General features: G+C 59.6%; 1 protein-coding gene across 1 annotated transcript in view; it reads right to left on the reverse strand.

The window, feature by feature from the left end:
- Positions 1 to 275, reverse strand: part of EMH_0066550 (uncharacterized protein) — a gene marked incomplete at both ends in the record, with an annotated part of 816 nt that overhangs the window by 199 nt on the left and 342 nt on the right. The window contains one exon of the mRNA XM_013498516.1: positions 1 to 273. Within this exon, the coding sequence (XP_013353970.1) occupies positions 1 to 273 (273 nt within the window). The remainder of the gene's footprint in view (positions 274 to 275) is intronic.

Below are 275 nucleotides of genomic sequence, written 5' to 3' on the forward strand. Positions count from 1 at the left end.
TCTTCTGCTTCTGCTGCTGCTGGCATCTCTTGCTCCTGCATAGTGCCAAAGGACTCAGCGACGGAAGAAAGGTCTTCAGCAGCAGCAGCAGCAGCAGGAGCAGCAGCAGCAGCAGCTGCTGCTGCCGCGACTTCACCGGCAGCAGCATCTTCTTCAGCAGCAGGCGGGATCTCAGCAGCAGCAGCAGCAGCAGCAGCAGAACCTTCTGCTGCCGTCACGGAGCCGATGCTGCCGCCTGTGCTTCTGTCATCTGCGGCCGCTTGAGTTTTTATCTG

Source organism: Eimeria mitis, genomic scaffold, assembly GCF_000499745.2.
Source record: "Eimeria mitis Houghton genomic scaffold, Emh_scaff3483, whole genome shotgun sequence".
Classification (NCBI taxonomy): Eukaryota; Apicomplexa; class Conoidasida; order Eucoccidiorida; family Eimeriidae; genus Eimeria; species Eimeria mitis.